This window comes from Gobio gobio (genome assembly GCF_949357685.1).
Source record: "Gobio gobio genome assembly, chromosome: 18".
Lineage (NCBI taxonomy): Eukaryota > Metazoa > Chordata > Actinopteri > Cypriniformes > Gobionidae > Gobio > Gobio gobio.
Genome location: NC_137111.1, coordinates 25,038,584 through 25,056,928, shown reverse-complemented (window position 1 = coordinate 25,056,928; position 18,345 = coordinate 25,038,584). Strand labels below are relative to the sequence as shown.

Below are 18,345 nucleotides of genomic sequence, written 5' to 3'. Positions count from 1 at the left end.
ATTAAATGTCATGGAACTCTGCCATATGATATGATTAATAGGAGTGTGGAGACGCGTCTAAAACATATGTATTAAAAAAAACACCAGATGGAGCCAAAGTGCAAAGAATATGGACTACATCCACTGATCTCTCTCTATATTACAGTTAATATTACAGTATCAGTGACTATGAGCTAACCAAACAATATATCAACCATCTAAACTAAGATATGGTTATGTGTTTGAGTCAGCCTTGATGCATTTGTTGGATGTAAACACTGAAAATAGGCCAAGGGACAATTTATGTTGCCAACAACAGCTTGGTACCCCATCATAGGTATTCCAGACCTTTCTATAGAACATAAATCATCTGCCGTGCAGCCATGCTATGGACACTGGATCTGTTTTCCAATAAGCAAGATGGGAATTTGTTGACGAGACAGTAGGCAAGCAAAAAAAACATATGCAGTCGATAGTGCAGAGATGGAAATTTCCAACACCACAAAAAAGGCACCCCATCTCTCACGCCACTCATTTGTCTAAGCCACGCCCATCAAAACAAACCCACACTGGCGGGGCTTCTGATTGGCTGGGAGAAAGGTGTGTCATCGGGTGTGACGCAGGCTGGCCGCTCTATGAATAGAAAAACGTGGTTCGCGCCGCGGCGAGCGGATGTATAACGAATCGGTATAACAAACAATTGGATGCTGGAGGACTGTTAGATTTTGGGGGCGCGGTCTAAAAATTTCACGCTAAAGCTTGGGCTTCACCTTCCGCTATTCACCAACTCATAAATATGAATTAAGTGGAAGACTTAAATAACGTCGTGCCAGTTCCGAGCCAGAGGATTAGAAAGCCACACCGGGCGACAAACTATTTGTCTGAGACAAACCTTCCGTTGCGTTTTTGTATTTAATTTTATAACGTTTGAGTCAGCATGGCTTTGAGAGGACCACTGTCCAGATTATTGAGATCCACGTTGAGTTCCTGCCAGCAGAACCGATCGAATTCTGTTGCCATTTTGGGAGCTCCGTTTTCCAAAGGACAGGTAATATTTAATTAATATATTCATTCGAGGAGAACTCTCATAAACTCACCGATGTACAACATAGTGATGTGACTGAATTTTTTTACTATTCTCACTTAGAAAAGGAGAGGGGTGGAGCATGGACCCAAAGCCATCCGGGATGCGGGTTTGGTGGAGAGACTTTCAAATCTTGGTATGTACATTATTAGCATTTGTTTTTATCTATCGACTGACAGCTAGTAACCATTCAACTTTATTGTATATTTTTTCCGTACAATAAAAGTGAATGTCTACGGTTGTCATTCTGCCTCATCAAATAAAGACTTCGTTTTAACTTCGTTTGAAATTTTTAAAAACTGAATGAACACACACACATATGTATATATATATATATATATATATATATATATATATATATATATATATATATGTATATATGTATATATGTATATATATATATATGTATATATGTAGCCTATGTATGAAGTTGAATAATCGATTTTAGCTGGGAGTGAAACTTTATTTTTGGGGTGAACTGTCTCTTTAAATGCATTTGTCGCGAGCTCACTGCTGGCCCTGGATTAGCGGTTACATCATCCAACGGTCAGTTACAAAAAAGTGAATGAATTTACAATGAAGCATCTGTTTGTAGGAATAGTTCACTTGCATGTGTTTAATGCTTGAAAACTTTAAATCAAAGAGTTTTGGTCAATAAGTGAGTTTTGAATGTTGCCTGGCCGCAGAAAGAGAAAGAGGATAGGAGGGAGGGGTTCAATTTACAGTAACTATGTGCGTCACTGCCGCTCACCACGCATTCCGAGATGCTCCGAGACAACCTGTGCCACATCACATAACAATAGGGTATTATGTAATAAACAAAAGCCTTGGGACGGCTCAGTAGGGATCATACATTTACATATATTCATTTAGCAGATCCAACTTGTCCCGCACAAAAGGCGTTTTTGCATTCACAAAAGGACAGCAATGAGAAGTGGCACAAAAAGAGTGCGTGCTTGTAGGTGAGACCGCAGCAAGGGTTGGAGAGCGCTTTTATATAGCAGTTTAATGGCTTTATCAGTCTTTGTGCTATAAGGTTTGTCGTAAGTATAGTTTGATATGAGCTGACGCAGGCTGCAGTCATGCAAATGATGTGGAGCTGAATGTAGAGTGTGATGTTATTTTAGCTCTTTCCCTTGGGTAGTCAGAAATGAACCTGATGAGGTAATGGGATTTCTGTCGGGATTAACCACTGTCTGCCAGTGCCAGTGAAATGTGAACGCGGATCCCGCCAGAACTCTACCAAAAACTCTGGGACGGTTGGCTTCAGATTACTGGGGAACATTCGTGGTTTTTAATTACAAGTTTCCATAATTAATTATTCCTTATAAACTAAATAACGAATGCCGCATTCATTATTCCTCTCTGTCTGGAAAGAATGAGGTGGAAAGGAAAAAAAAACGTTCAGTCAAATGTACCTATTTTCAATAAGTTACCTAAGCAAAAACCAATAACGTTAGTATCTTAAAACTAAATGTTAAAGGCAAGCATTTAAGAGCAGAGAGTTGTATCGTTTCATCTTTTTAAATTTTAGTATCGACTTGTATTACTTTTGACATGCATCACGGATACTAACGTTACTAAAAATTATAATTAAATGAAGGAAAACGTGTAAATCCTCATTACAGTCAATTGTTTCTTCTGAGTCATGAGATTCCAGAGTTGCTCATCGGAATGTGCAAGTCACCTCATGAGTCTCGCCTACAGTCAGTCAGTCAGTCAGTCAGTCAGTCAGCCAGCTGTTAATCACATAAACAACGTGCCGAGCTCAGGGCCGCTTCACGTAACTACATGTTCTCCATGTAATATGATAGTTCCTGCTATCTTAAGCCTGACATTTTTTCCGTCGGCGGTTATGAACAAACGGCATACATATGACACAGATTCGAAGACCCCGTTTCACCTTAGCTGTGGAGGTTTTCCCTTGTTATCGCTAAAAATGTGTATATAATGCGCTTTATATATTTTTGTCTGTATTGGCTCACTAGCTCTATTACTAACAGACCGATTTTTCTTGCATTGAGGGACGTTGGATTGCTTGATAGCGAAAAAAAAACCAATACCCTTAATGTCCTTAGTTATATACCGGTACTCTTGTGAATTTACGACCTTTTGTTGTTATGATTAGAGAAAAAAAAATATGTATTTTTTAGAATTATTAAGCATAACTTTATTTACCCATGAATATTATTTAATTAACATAAAATCTATTCATAACCTGCTGATGCAATGTTGATTTGTTGCATCACTTTTACAGACGCTTGGCATCACGTGTTTGGAGCTGTGGAAATAACCATACACCCTATATGGCAAGCATTCTTGACTAAACTATATCAGTGCTTATCCAATGTAACAAATATAGATGCTTGCTACAGTTAGAAACTGTTGGTTGTGTATGTCATATGCATATGGCAAGATGTTTACACGAGAGGTGTAACATGCTCACTGCTTATAGAAACACGAAACTGAGCAAGAACGGCACATGAACCTGAAGTTTTCAAAAGGCAGTTATGAACTGAACTTGATATCTGATCTTTACTGATGACGACTGAAACCCCTTTGCTTCTGTCAAGGCTGACTCCCTAATTCCCTTGTCGTTTTTTTATTTTCTAGTATTTTAAATATACTTATTTAAACTTTAACTGGGTCCACCGTGTTCACGTCTATTCCTGTTAAGAGGCCACTGAATGGTGCACACGTCTATCATCATTCAACACTGCCACTGAGGCTGGTCTAGTTCTGTCATGCTGGGCCCCATCAGCTGTTTAGACCTTCACTAGTGTCCTCCGATAGGAGTCTCAACCGACAATCCTATCTGCCCACTACATGGCTTGGGCAGATGCGTGCTGGGATTGAGTGACAGAACTGCACCTACAGCTTCGACCTGTCAATCAAATAGTGTGGGAAAGAAGCAGAAAGTCTGGCTAATGCTAATTTCAACTGCAATTGTCAAGTGACATGTCAGTTTATTTATATGTCCTGTCTTGTTGTAGACTACCCTGTTCATGATTTTGGAGACCTGACCTTCAAGCATCTGGAAAAAGATGAGCACTTTATGCACGTGCCGTTCCCACGCACAGTGGGATGTGCCAATAAGCTGCTGTCTGGAGCTGTGAGTGGCGCAGTGGGGGCAGGACATACCTGCGTCATGCTGGGGGGAGACCACAGGTACACACAATTTTACAGTGTATTTTTCCCATTTATGTAGTGTAAACTAATCTAAAAAATCTGTATGGTGGTCTTTATTGTTTGTTAAACCTTCAGGGAACAAGCTACAAAGCCTTTTATCTTGATATATAGTTATGGGTCATTGCCAATGGAAAATCTCACTGTTTATATTTAGTGACCCATTCCACAAGTCTTTCCATTTTTGTCTTTTTGGCACATGCATGCAGTAATGTTGTGGTTAAGCGAGTTTTATCACTTTGCTTCTAAAAGGTCAAGGTTTTTTTTCTTTTTGTTGCGAGAAGCTGTTTATATTTCCACATTTTCAAAACTAGTCTGATAAATAAAAAGTAAATTAAATTATTCAGTGTAATCTCAGAGTGTGCTGATTTTGGCCTTTTAATGGAACGAATTCAACAAAGCATGGCTGCGTTTGTTGATAACATTTGCAATGCTTTCATTCCCACAGCCTAGCGATTGGTTCAGTGGAAGGCCACGCTCAGCAGTGCCCTGACCTGTGTCTGATTTGGGTGGATGCTCACGCGGATATCAACACGCCTCTGACTTCACCTTCTGGAAACCTCCACGGCCAGTCTGTAGCATTCTTACTTAAGGACCTCCAGAACAAGGTGATTAGCATTCCTGCACAAAAGATATGTTGATATCATCCAATCTCTGTCATGACTTTAATTCCTGTATCTCAAAAAAGGTAACACTTGTCCAATTACAAGTAATTTGTCTCCAGGAAATATCTTATAAGCTTTGTCCTTCAGAACATCCAAACTTAAAGCCATTATATTCTGCTTTGTAAATTGCAGATGCCAGAAGTTCCTGGATTTTCCTGGGTAAAGCCTTTCCTGTCTGCCAGAGATCTGGTCTACATCGGCCTCAGAGATGTGGATCCAGGCGAGCAGTAAGCACACTATGTTCTGTCCCAAAATGACATCCAGGATTTGCCACCTGTAGCCTGTTCTAAAGCCTATGGCCAACAGGACACAAAACAGAAAGGTGTACAATAAAGCCAATACGAGACAGTTACCGTACAAACGTCGTTTTTTGAAATGAATATCTTTTGCTCAACAATCCTGCATTACAGTAATATTGTTAAATATTATTACACTTTAAAATAACTGCTTTCTGTTTTAATATTTATTCCTGTGATGGCAAAGCTGAATTTTCGTCATTATTACGTCAGTCTTCAGTGTCGCATGATCCTTCTGAAATCATTCTAATATGATGATTTGGTGTTTAAGAAACATTTCTTATATTTATCAACGTTGAAAACGGTTGTGCTTCTTCATTTTGTGGAAACCATGATACATTTTTTCAGGATTCTTTGAATAGAAAGTTCAAAAGTCATTTAAAAGTCTTTACTGTTGCTTTTGATTAAATGGCATCCTTACTTAATTAAACATGTACTGACCCTAAACTTTTAAATGAGAGTATACACATAAATATTTACAACTGCATTTAATACTTGTTAATAATTAGGTTTTTATTCATCTCAGTGTAATCCTGAAGACCCTGGGAATTCAGTACTTCTCCATGCGGGATATTGACAGAATGGGCATTCAGAGAGTAATGGAGGTCACTTTGGATCACCTCTTGGCAAGGTATAGTGATATTGCGAAAAACATACACGCTTGTTTAACTAGTAGTGGTACTTCTGTGAACAACCAGCATGTTGCTCCATGTTTTCTGGGTCAACCAATGTCATACAAGATCACATGCTGCTTTATTTAACCTGACTTGTCACCTTTTAAACACAACGTGGCACTTTATCTCAGTTGAATCAGTGTATGCTACCTCACAATCAGACGAGACAACCAATGTAATTTATCACAGTTACTTGTTTTTATATCAGGAAACAAAGGCCGATCCACCTGAGCTTTGACATTGATGCATTTGACCCATCCCTGGCTCCTGCCACTGGAACTCCCGTTAATGGAGGACTGACCTATAGAGAGGGCATCTATGTAACAGAGGAGATCCACAACACAGGTACAGATCTACAATTCACAATTGAACTCGAATGCATCCTAAAACTGATGCTAATACTACCTTTTCCGGACTACACAGGTTTACTCTCCGTGATGGATGTGGTTGAAGTGAATCCTACACTAGGAGCCACGCCTGAGGCCGTGGAGGCCACAACCAGCCTAGCCGTTGACGTCATCGCATCTGCTCTCGGTCAGACGCGTGAAGGTGCACATGTTGCCTTCCCGAAGATTCCAGAATCAAAAGAGGACACCGAGCTGAGGTTGTGAAGCACCAGCTAATCAAAGACTTTGACAAACAAACCACTTTGCATTCCAAAGTCTAAAAGAACAACACTGAAGGATTTGCAGAGACTGAGCACCAGATTAAGATTTCAATTGAAGGTTACTGTAGTCTTGGTCAGAAAAAAAATTGTTACCTCACTGGTAAAGTGCTGCATGGGTGAGATTTATTCTATACCTGCTATTAATTTTGGCTTGGCTAAAAAAAGACAGCTGAAATCTGGATTCTCTGTATTTGAGGGCTAATCCGACTGAAAATTAAATGTTTTAATGTTTGTCAGCTGTCATGGGATCAGTGGGTGTAACCCCTGATCACTCTCTGGGACTTGACATAAAAGAAAATGTGCATAACACATTTTTGGAGGCTGAGGTGACTCTTTACTGTGGTGGACTGATTGATTTTACTTTCATTTGAAACATGTTTGCACTTTTGGACCATAACTGGTTTCTGTTGTATTTCTATGTTTGTTTGTTTCTTTTGTATCGTAGGACTGCTTTTAATGGCTAATCTAATCCTACAGGTTTGGTTGGGTTGAGACTGAGTGATCTTTTTTTTTTAAATAGTGGACTTGAAATAAGTTATTTTAGAAATTTTCCTGTCTATTTAATTAAACCTTTGAAAAATCATGTATGAATGCATTTCGTACAAATTTTTAGAACTGAATTCACCACCAGTACCAATATCTTATCTTACGGAAGGGAGCATTTGTCACTGCATTTCTCTGTTTCGGTAAAAATGTTTTGTTGTAATAAACTAATGTACTGGAGACAGACTGTGACTTGTTCCTGATTGAGTGGTTTGAAACTCCTGATGACCGGTCAATAACTACATTTAAATGAGAGAATCTTCTTAAAGGGCACCTATTATGCCCCTTTTTACAAGATGTAAAATAAGTCTCAGGTGTCCCCAGAGTGTGTCTGTGAAGTTTCAGATCAAAATTCCAAACAGATCATTTAATATGCCATTTTGAAAATGGCAATTTTTGGGTTTGAGAAAAATGAGCTGTTTTCTGTGTGCCTCCTTTAAATGCAAATGAGCTGCTGCTCCTCTTCTCAAAGGGCGGAGCCTTCACAGCTCGTAACGAAAACTGAAACAGATACAACCGTTTGTTTTGATGATCTCTATCTCAGACATGTGACTAGACTAGTTACCTTTCATGTGTTATTGCGATTAAACTGTCAAATGACGTCACGCAGGTTCAACAGTGCATGTCGGTTGCAAAAAACGATCTGGAAAGTGTTATAATGTATAAAACATTGATTTAAATCGTGCTTTAGGCTATACACAACAGTTTAATGATTTCAGCAAACAAGCAGTTCAATTTGATTAAATGTTTGATTAAATTGCTGACACAATGAAAATAATGAAAATTTGAAAGAAATTTGAGTGTCCATCAACACTCCAGGATTCTGCAAACGGCTTGTTCTGAGACAATGCTTATGATTTATGGGGATTTAAAAAAAAAAAAAAGGAGTGGGGTGGATTTTTACCATTATAGGGTGGTTGTGTACACACATGCCAACACACATTTATGTTCAAAACACCATGTAAAAGAGAATTTTGCATAATAGGTGCCCTTAGAGCATAAAATAACATTTGAATATATTGAATATGTCTGAATTGCTAAAACACTAAATCCCATTTTCTGAACCAAATTCTCAATAGCCTAAACCAATTTGTTAAATAAATCACTCTTTCTGTAAAACATTAAAGGTAATTCAGGTAGTTAAGACACCATTTGCAAATCTCATACACTTTTTTTGCAAAACGCATTTCACACTGATACATTTATCAATCACAGTTGTCATTGTTTGCACACGACTCAAAATTGTTTCAAACTTATTTCTGATGATGTGACCAAAGCAACTGTACATAATATAAGTCCGTTCAGAGTGCCAAAATTGACTCAATGTTGCACTGAATGTTGCTATCAACAATGGATGGAAACAATATAAGAGGGAGAGGAAGAGTACGTGTAAAAGGTGGTGAACAAGGAGGAAGGAGAAAGAGCAAGGTGTGGAGAATTGTTGTCAAGGCTGGATCTGGCACACCAGAGGGTTTACCTTTTGTCTGGAAAGAGACGACATTGTGATATGGACAAAGTCCTCAGGCTGGACCCAACATGAAGACATGATGCTGAGGCAGAATGAATCTCTCAAATAGTGGCACTGAATCTGACAAATATGATCAGCAGTTTTTAATCAGTTAAGCTGAGCAATCAAACATTAATCTAACTTTTAACAGTTTTTCACAATTGCTAAAACACTAAAGCCCACTCTGAACAAAATTCTCAATAACCTAAACCAATTTGTCGGGGGAAAAAACTATTTCTGCAAAACCTTAACAAGTTCAGATAGTTAGACACTGTTTGCAAATCTCCTGCACTCTTTTTGCAAAACTCTAAACACATTCTCACTCATTAAAACACATATCGCGCTGTGATACATTTGTGACGCAAAACAAACACTAGAGGCAAAAGTGGTTTAGAGTCATGGTTTACACGATTCAAAATTGTTCGCTTATTTCTAATGATGTGATCAAACTAACTGTACAAAATATAGGCCTGTTCAGGTGCACAGGTGACACAGTTGCACTGAATGTTGATATGAGCAATAGATGGAAACATTCTGAGAGGGAGAGGAGGAAGAGTACATATAAGAGGTGGTGGACGAGGAGGAAGAGGATGAAGACGAGAAAGAGCAAGGTGTGGACAGTCTTGTCAAGGCTGGATCCAGCACACACAAGGGTTTTTCCTTTCAATTGGCAAGAGACGACATTGCCTGAGGTGGGGACAAAGTCCTCAGGCCAGACCCAGCATGAAGACATGATGCTGAAGCAGAATCAATCTCTCATTGACCTTGATTTTGCAGTTGCACAACTTACTGTAACATGCTTTTCATTTTTGAGTTTTACTTGACCTTTTTGGACTGCAGTATTTTTACAGCATGCAGGTGCTGAATATACAGACATTCAATATTCAGTACAATACTATAAATGCAGTACATACAGTATTCAATATATTCACCTTAGTTGCAGTTATACTTTATGTAATTGCAAAAATTGTTCACTGTATACAATATATATATTTTCTGTAACATTCTGGATGCTGTGTTCTCCATTTGTAGATGCAGTGTCTAATGAATGCTCTGTAGTGCTTATATTTTTGACTCATGTTTGCATGATCCGAAAGCATTGCGGGAATGCTGTGGGAAAATGGGTAAAGGTTTCAAGGAATGTGTCTTAGCAATTGTGAAAAACTGTAAAACAGAAAGTATTTGGCACGTACACCTTATAATCATAGCCGACTTTTCATTTTTTTAATGAACCAGTTTTGCCAGTTTGGAGTATTTCAATGTGGGATTAGTCATCAACATCTGCGTGTGACTGCAGAATGTGATGGGGATTATAAACGACAAAAGGTGAAGCACCCGCTCACACCTCAAATCACTCACAAACATGTTTACAAATAGATTTTGCATTTGCACAACTCTTTTGAGCGTACTTTTCATTTAGTTTTCTTTGACCTTTTTGGCTTTTGCTGTTGGGTTACTTTATTTTCACAGTATGCAAGTGCTAAATATACAGACAGTCAATAGGTCTACTATACTATAATATAATATTCAGTACAAAACTATACTTGCAGTGCATACAGTACACCATTTATTCACCTTTTTTATGTAATTTCAAAATGTGTTTACTTTGTTACAATGTACTTTTTTCTGTAACTATATGCCCTGGATTCTGTGTTCTCCATTGTTTGATGCAGTCTCTAATGAATGATCTGTAGTGTTTATAATATTGACTCGCTGTGTGTATGATCTGAAAGCATTGTTTGATTTTGAGCACAGATCAAATGGTTTCGAGGCAATTGTTTGATTTTGCCAGAAGAGTCAGAGGTTCTTTGAATAGTTTGAAGATTTGGTTTCGTGTTTAAGGTTTTGAGAAAGTGGGTGATGGTTTCAAGAAATATGTTTTAGCAATTCAGAAAAACTGTAATACTAGATGTAAACAGGGCCATATATCAGTATATACACACACACATATAGAAATCATTACAAACAGATCGCAGGGAATTTATTTGATTTTTCTTTCTTTAAAATAATTTTCTCGTTTAGTAAAGTTATTTTTGGTTGCATTTGAATGCCATTGTTTTCCTTGGATTTGCATCTCAGTTCCATGCAATTTTAAGCTTTTCTTGGTTCAATCCATGTTTCATAGGCAACCTCATGCTAATTCAGATTAGCACAGTTGGTTTTAAATTTATCTAGCTTAACGATTCTAGATTAAGGCCTACTCCTGGCTTAATATAAACCTTTTCCGGGAAACCGCCCCCTAAAGTTTAGAATAAACAGTTGTGTTTTTCTTAGATGGATGATGAATAATGCCAAATAGTGAAACTGAATCTGACAAATATGATCAGCAGTTTTTAATCAGTTAAGCGGAGCAATTAATTTTTTATTTACATTTACATTAAAATCATTTGGAACACACACCTTATAATCACACCCGACTTCTCATGTTTGCATTTTTTTAATTAACCAATTTTGTAATTTTATGACAAAGCATGAGCATTTCAAAATGCGATTAATCTCAACAACACAACAAAATCTGCGTATGACTGCAGAAAGTAATGGGGATTATAAAAGATGTAAAAGTTGAATCACCTGCTCACACCTCAAATCACTCACAAACATGATTGCGAATGATTGGTCTCCACTGACACTTCTGCTGTTTTGTCTTAAAACAACAAGATATACCAACAGTCAGATGGCAAAATGTCAGTATTTCAAGGTGACCTGATAGCACTGGACATTGGTATTTCCACTATAACAGGTGTTTGTGTCACTTATTCTCAGTCATGTTTACTGTCATCTCTCTGCCCCCATATCTGACAGGCTAAACACACCCCTTTCTCCACCAACCAAAGCTTATGAAGCAAGTGACGTGCATGTTTATAGCGGCCATTCTCTCGGCCTAGAATACACTCAGCTTTGTTTTGACTGATTGGAGGAAAAACGAAAGAAAAACACGCCGATTTCAAGAACGAACCCCTACGAGCTGTCAGCTTTAATGCCATGTTAACACTCACTTGCACACAATGTAATTCTGATCACTTAGTTAAAAGTTCAGTACTAGTTAGAGGGATAGTTCTCTCAAAAATCATACGTTTCTCACACTCGTGTCGTTCCAAACCTGTGAGACTTTTTTTGTCCATACAATGAAAGTCAATGCGGTCCAATGTTTTTTTTTTAGACACCAGTGATTTTCTTTGTATGGACACAAAAATGAGGTTTGAAATGACATGAGCGTGATTAAATGATTTAAATGAACTATCCCTTTAAAGTGGTTGAGGTGTATAAAAATGCAGATAGATAGCATATACATATATTCTTTTCCCACTCTTTTCACTGGTTGCTTCATTTACACCATCCTCCCGTCCATAAATCTACTAGATAACCGTGGCACCTTGATTAAGACAGCTAAGGAGGGAGTAAGGCCATCTCTCCTCTTTATACACGTCCTGATCCTCCAGCAGTCTGATTGCACCATGGTGACCATCTTCTTTTCACCCTGAGAGCATTACTTATGCTAATACAGTTTAGCGCTTAAAATAACCACTCATACATGTCCATGTGACACTCACAGTCACAAAAGCATCCAGTACATTGTCACCGGGCCAGACACCAGTGACCTTCAGGCAGAAGAAAAGGGAGAGGTGGAGTGAGTCTTATACAGTCTTGTGTGTCTCATTTCCTACTTGCGAAAGAACTTCAAGTAGACCACCGCCCCCAAAATGGCCAGCTCCATGATGATAATGACCGATAGTAGCAGTTTGTTCGTCACCAGTCTGTAATGAAGAATCTTGATTGAGTATATTCTCAGAAAGAGATTTGGAAATATTTCTAGTGACGTAAAATGTATGCAATTCTCACCGCCTGGACATTGCACGCAGGATTTTCCGGCTGCGGCTCAGGTTCTCGCCAGTGTGAACCAACTGATGAAGGAGTAATAGAAGAGAAATGATGTGGTAAGAGAAGAGAAAGAAAGAAGAAGTGAATTCATTCTACCCATTTCACTTGTGCAGTTTATTATCTTGCCTGTTCAGCAGTAACAATAATGGAGAATGGCCTAGATATCCCTTGCTTACTCTGTCTCTTGTGCGGTCCAGTTGGTCTCTCTGTTCCCCAAGCTCTTCAATGATGTCTGTGCCAACCTGGTCCGTCTCTGCTGCAATCCGTTGACTTCGCTCAATACTCTTTGACGCATTATTTAGAGACTCTGTCCCCTGGATGAGCAAAGCACGCTGGGACTGAAGATGAGTCTGCAAAAACAAACATAACAATTCAACAATTAGTAACTCTTTAACTAAAACCTGCTGCATTCTCACTTATAATACCAGTGTCCAACTTTCGCCATAATTACTGATCTGGTTAACTGACATCAAATACAGATAATACTACAACAAAGCACAACTTTTAGGTAATTTTTAAGACGCTGTATAATCCATAATAACATAAGTCTATTGTAGAATATAAGTAATTGATTAAATAGTATATCACATTATAATAATACACTTTTTCCCTCAACTACTTAGATATTGTCTTATTATACTTATTATAATCTCAGTGATGGTTGGTTTGGTCGGCTTAGAACATCTGAAGATGAAAAAATGAATGGGAAAAATATGTATGGAGCAGTAACTGTTCCTCACTATTGAACTTTTGATTGTCACTGAATCAAACAAGCGCCTCATAAATTCCTCATAAAGTCCACTTGAAAGGAAGCGTACGCTATTCTTTTCAGGTCTTTCTTATGACCTTCACTTCCTCAGTTTCAGAGAGTTCAGAAACATGACTCTTGGGACACACTGCATGACCTCAAGGCAACCTCCTGTGTGCGTAATAGAAAAAAATAATTACACTTTAATGCAACAGGCATCTTTGTTTTTACAGTGGTAGGGAGTTATACTCATACTCTTCATTCGTGTGTGTACACAATGACAAAATGGGTGGAATTTGGATCCTAATTTTTTTAATGACAAAATAAATAGAACGACAATTATTGAGTGAATAAGACACATCAATCAATGAATCAAATAAAAAAAGAAATGAGTACCTTCTTTTGTTGAAGAACACGCTATAGGTGAATGTCTGGTTTCAGTTTACAAGCTTATATAACGCATGGAATGCGGGCAAGGTGTGTCATTAAAAACACACAGGGAAGATAGAGATCTCTAGTGTTTAAAATATCTACGTACTCAATTTTCTTGGAATACCCATTTCTGGTGATGGGTCATAACCAGTTCTAGCCTGATGAAAACTAGATCCAACTGGAGAGATGTAGAAATTCTCTATCCTCATTGTACCATTGAGCAAGACCTGACTGTCATCGAGGAAGAGTAGCTTAAATGTAAACACAACAACCTCTCTAAGTACAAGGCGTGCTCTAAGTACAGTGTTTCTTTCTTCATCCAAATCAAGCAGAGATGGTAACATTTGTCCATCATCAGTAACACCAAGGTCGACATGATATAAACACGTTCTCTGCTGTCAAAAAGGAAACCCTGTCATCAGCTGCTCACTTTCGATGGATCTTATTCCAACCATGAAACATTTTTCCACATAAAAACAGAAAGACTATACTCTATTCGTTGTTAACCCAACATGTATTCTTATTTCACTTAGCCCATTGTCTGTGCCTTAATTTTTTTTTTACATTGATTAATACTACATTGTTAGCTAACTGTGTGCTTTGTATATGTACATTTCTGAAATACTTAACTTGGACACAGTCTCACCTGATAACAAATCACTTTAAATTGTAATGTAGGCGCATGCATTTTCAGTGAAGCTGCTTTGAAACCATACGTATTGTGAAAAGCACTATACAAATAAATGTGAATTGAATTGAATTGAATTGAAAGACTTTCTAATCCTAACCCTTTCAAATGCATGTGAATGCGTCTAATTCGTGACAGAATCTTCATTATTATGTGAACTACTCCTTTGTAACTAAGGTCTGGCAAGACTTCACTTACACTCTGGTCATTCTGTGCCGCATATATCCCCTGTCTGCTATCTCCAATGTGACTCGAAAACCCTGGTGTTGTTGAGAGGCGTATGTCTCTCTGCAGTTTGGCCAAATCTCGCCGGTACAATCGAATCTTTGTTGACATGGGGGTTCGGAAGGATGATGGAGTGCCAAACAGCTCCTGTTCCATGCCCTGAAGCTGGGAGAGACGTCACACATTCAGTCAGTTAATGCTCATGTTACTGTGTATTTACATCATACACTAACATTCAGAAGTTTGGGGTCAGTAAGTTTAAAAAAAAAAAAAAATTTGAGATACAACACTTCGGCTCACCAAGGCTGCATTTATTTGATCAGAAATACAAAACACTAATATTGGGAAAAAATGTATACAATTTAAAATAACTATTCTATTTTCCTATATTTTAAAGTGCGGCCAGCCTCAGTACTCCAGTCTTCACTGTCACATGATCTTTCAGAAATCATTCTGATATGCTGCTCAAGAAACATTTATTATTATTATCAATGCTGAAAACTGTAAACAGGATTCTTTGATGAACAGAAGGAACAACTTTTATTTGAAATAGAAATCCTTAGTAACATCATAAATGTCTTTACTGACACTTTTAATCTATTTAAAGTGCCCTTGCTGAATAAAAGTATAAATAACATTTTAAAAATCTTACTGACCCCAAACTTTTCAATAGTAAAGTGTTAGGTAGTTAAAGAATAATACTAATGAGCTAATGTACTGTGTATTGTTATTACTACAGCAATAAATAACTGTAATGTTATATACAGTAGTAATAACAGTACAATACAACAATAGTAACTTATCTACACACAATGTACTGTAACTGATTCACACATTTTGCACTGGTTTGTACAGTGTCCTAACAAGGCAGACAGTCACTTCTTGTCTTAAGCACCACTGCCACCTGGTGTCTCAAACTGATCCAAACAAACTGAGTGATGCAAATCAGCAAAGCTTTCATGAGAATTATGAGAATTAATGTATTACTCCAAACAGCTCACCCTCTCTGCACCTGGAATGAGCTGCCAACCTCTACCCTATCTGCTGAGACCATAAATTTGTTTCCTAAACTAAACTTTTAATAAACCTCGCATGGTTTGCATGAAAATGCAAATGTAATGTAAATTTCATCAGGGTTTCTACTCTTTTAGAGTACATATTATGCAACAGTACTATGTCAATGCCCAAAAATTTCAATATCAAAATATCATAAAAACTTTCCCATCGTTAACCATCGCCTGAAGTTAATGACAGCTGCCAAATCAAATGCCATTTGTTTTTTTATAGAGATCATAAATTTGTTTTCTAATCTAAATTTCTAATAAACATTGCATGATTCACATGAAAAAATATTGTAAATTTCATTTGGGTTCCTACTCTTTTAACATACATTTTATGCAACAGTATGTCAATGCCTAAAAATGTCAATATCAGAATATCATAATACTTTTCCATTATTAACCTCTGCTTGAAGTTAATGATAACTGCCAAAATAAGTGTAATTAGTTTTTTTATTGAGATTAATATTTTATGGGGATTGCACTAGTGTTGTAGTACTCGAGACCAGTCTTGGTCTTGAGAGGGGTCTTAAGAACATTTTTTTAAAGGTCTTGGTCTTGTCTCGGTCTCAACCACATTCGTACTTCTCTCGGTCTCAGATTTAGAGGATTTTCTTTCAAGACCGGTCAAGACCACAACTGCTGGGAAATTGAAGGGGTCATTTTACATTCAAAAACATCATAATGAATAAGTAAAAGGCTATTTTCTACCCTGGTTTTGAGCCTAGCTCTTCAAACACTTGGTTTTTATGGGCGTGCCGTTGTCTGGCTATCACCAGACCAAGCTCAATTTAAGATTGAACATTGGTCTGGGGAGTCTGCTATGTATTTTCAACTGCACAAGAGGCGTGATAAACGAGCATAAATTAAATGACTCTGTATGCAATTGGATAGTCCTTCAACCAATCAGACCACAAGAGGTGTGATCAACGGGCAACGACACATCACTTCTCTATCTGTCATTGTGTCGCCAATATCCAGGTGGATAAGCCAGTCTGTGTTTGGTTCCCGCAAAAGTGTAACAGAAGCAGTAGAAATTAATGTACAGGTTTCCAGGCTGAGTTGCAGGGCGAAATCAAATCGCCGGCAGATCAGGCTGGGTTTACCCAGTCTAGGCGTGCCGCATTGAAGACTTGTAAATAAACGCCCACTGCTATGATTGGATAACAGTTTTGCATATTATAATGAGCTTGGGCTCCCCAGTCATTACACGTGTTTTGAAAACTTCCAATGTGGAGAAACGGCAACCGGAATGATGCGCCCACAGGCCTCGCAAAATGTCTTTATGAAACAAACACAATGATTTATCTCTCATCCACCCGCAATTTATTGGAATGTTATTTTTTTGTTACTTGGTCAAGTAATAAAAGGATGTTTTCAGCTCTGAAAATTACTCTGGATTAGTTCACTTCAAAATGAAAATTTCCTTATATTTTATATTTAACTGCACTGATTTGGACCTTCAACATTTTGGTTGCCATGAAAGTCTATGATGTGGATAAAAATCCTGGATTGTTTTCCTTAAAAAACTTAATATCTTTTCGACTGAAGGAAGAAAGACATGAACATCTTGGATGAGATGGGGGTGAGTAAAATATCAGGAAATGTTGAAAACATTTTTTTAACATTATTCTCAACATTATTTTTGCAATTCAGGTGCATCTTCTGTACCAGCTCTGCAGTGTAAAGATTAATTTTGTTGTTAATTATTTTATTTTATTGGTAACAGGTCTATATATTATATATATAGCTAACAGGTGTATTATTATAATTCTATTTACTGCATGATAAATTAATTATTTTTAATCAATAATGTGGATCTTTATGAATTTAAGGAGTGTTAGTCTGGTCTTGACTCGGTCTCATCCTGCCTACACTAGATAGCACTCTCAAAAACCTATTTCTTAGCTTAGTATAAATTATATACGATTTATAAAAACTGACATTAAAGTTAAAATTGTAACATACCACTTCTTCAGCCTCTGAAACACGCTCATCAAAATCCCTTACAATCCTCTTCCTTTCCTCTGAAAAACAAAAAGAGTGATAAAGATGCAGTCCAGAAAGCCACCTTAAAGACAGACAACTGACAATGGGGGACATCGTGGGTAGACTGACATCTTACTGTTTCCATCTACAGCCTCCTGAGACATAATCATAATAATAATCATAATTTTGAGTAAAATAAGATTGAAAAGCAAAAACGTATGCTTAAATACCAAATCTGTATTCATGTCCTGTTCTCATAAACACACTAGTACCTGCACTCAACTGTCTGAATACTCTCTGTGGAAACACATTCTGCTGTCATGATTCAGTTCTAGATATAAAGAGTTTATTTACCTCCTTGGCACCTCTGCACCCGTTCAGGCATCAACTTCACTTCGTCATATAGACATTTATACATCTCGTGCAGCTTTTCAAACTCCTCAGAAGACATATTGGGAGAGATTTTAACGAAGACTAAAGCAAATAAACGTGACTTTTCGAAATCAATAAGAATGTAATAAAAGAACTGAGAATTTGGCGTTTGTTGTGGTCTGAAAATGAGAATAAATTCGGCTACTCAGGCCATAACAAGATCCTCGGGACAGCAGCTGACGCTTCCGTGTCGGACCTCGTGATTATAGGTGCTTTAGATTTTGCCTGAAAACAAAAAGGAGCGAAAGACCAAAGACATTCTTTTTTTTATCTTAACACCTAAAAAGCAGTTA

The 18,345-nt window shown here is 37.6% G+C and overlaps 2 protein-coding genes across 2 annotated transcripts; one reads left to right on the top strand and one right to left on the bottom strand.

Moving 5' to 3' along the window:
* The first annotated feature begins 601 nt into the window (after positions 1-601).
* On the top strand, positions 602-7,274 carry arg2 (arginase 2). The gene is made up of 8 exons (XM_079842999.1): positions 602-1,027; positions 1,127-1,199; positions 4,057-4,231; positions 4,698-4,857; positions 5,047-5,141; positions 5,737-5,841; positions 6,093-6,229; positions 6,308-7,274. The coding sequence occupies exons 1-8, from the start codon at positions 917-919 to the stop codon at positions 6,493-6,495; spliced, it is 1,044 nt and encodes a 347-aa protein (XP_079699125.1). The 5' UTR covers positions 602-916; the 3' UTR covers positions 6,496-7,274.
* Positions 7,275-10,038: 2,764 nt separating this feature from the next.
* Positions 10,039-18,260, bottom strand: vti1b (vesicle transport through interaction with t-SNAREs 1B). Its single transcript, XM_079842503.1, has 6 exons — positions 17,975-18,260; positions 17,600-17,658; positions 14,547-14,738; positions 12,657-12,830; positions 12,442-12,503; positions 10,039-12,356 (listed from the first exon to the last, which is right to left on the bottom strand). Exons 1-6 carry the CDS (start codon positions 18,069-18,071, stop codon positions 12,263-12,265), a joined length of 678 nt encoding a protein of 225 aa, XP_079698629.1. The 5' UTR covers positions 18,072-18,260; the 3' UTR covers positions 10,039-12,262.
* Between the last annotated feature and the right edge of the window lie 85 nt (positions 18,261-18,345).